The sequence below is a fragment of the Penaeus monodon genome, chromosome 20, assembly GCF_015228065.2.
Source record: "Penaeus monodon isolate SGIC_2016 chromosome 20, NSTDA_Pmon_1, whole genome shotgun sequence".
Taxonomy (NCBI): Eukaryota; Metazoa; Arthropoda; class Malacostraca; order Decapoda; family Penaeidae; genus Penaeus; species Penaeus monodon.
Window position 1 is genome coordinate 20,471,175 of NC_051405.1, and position 553 is coordinate 20,471,727.

A 553-nucleotide genomic window follows, 5' to 3' on the forward strand; every position below is an offset into this window, starting at 1 on the left:
CCACGCACACAACGGAACTCCTCACAGTCAGCAAGGATGACATTCATGTGCTTGTCAAAGGCTGTAAGAAAATGGCTATTTAGTTATGCAAGATAAACTGGGGAGAAGGGAGAGAAACAAGACTGGGTAGTAAAGGGAAAGAGAAAGGTGAACAAGGGAGGGAATTTATATGGTTCATACTAAATACTTATATTAAGGAACAAAGAATAAACATGAAGATTATCTAAATATACTATAAACAAAGACAAATACAAGAAATAACCATAATAGATATGGATAATTTATATAATTATATAAATTACAGTTACTTCAACATAAACCAAAGGTTAAATGTATTTAGTGACCTACTTTATAACAATTTGAGATGAGAATTATATATGTAATGTGCAAGGTAGACTATATAAATAACAAACCTTTGAAGATGCCAATGAAGGTCCTACTGTCTTGCATGGTTACTTTCATGCGGTAGCCAATGTGGCTTAGCATCTTGTTGTTCTTGGAGAACGTCTGGAGACAAGAGAAAAGTATAAATAACCATGGATAACCCCCCCCC

At 34.5% G+C, this 553-nt stretch overlaps 1 protein-coding gene across 1 annotated transcript in view; it reads right to left on the reverse strand.

The window, feature by feature from the left end:
* Positions 1-507, reverse strand: part of LOC119585692 (small nuclear ribonucleoprotein-associated protein B-like) — a gene marked incomplete at its 5' end in the record, with an annotated part of 9,524 nt that extends 9,017 nt beyond the window's left edge. The window contains 2 exon segments of the mRNA XM_037934366.1: positions 1-61; positions 414-507. Of these exon segments, the coding sequence (XP_037790294.1) occupies positions 1-61; positions 414-507 (155 nt within the window).
* Positions 508-553: the final 46 nt, after the last annotated feature.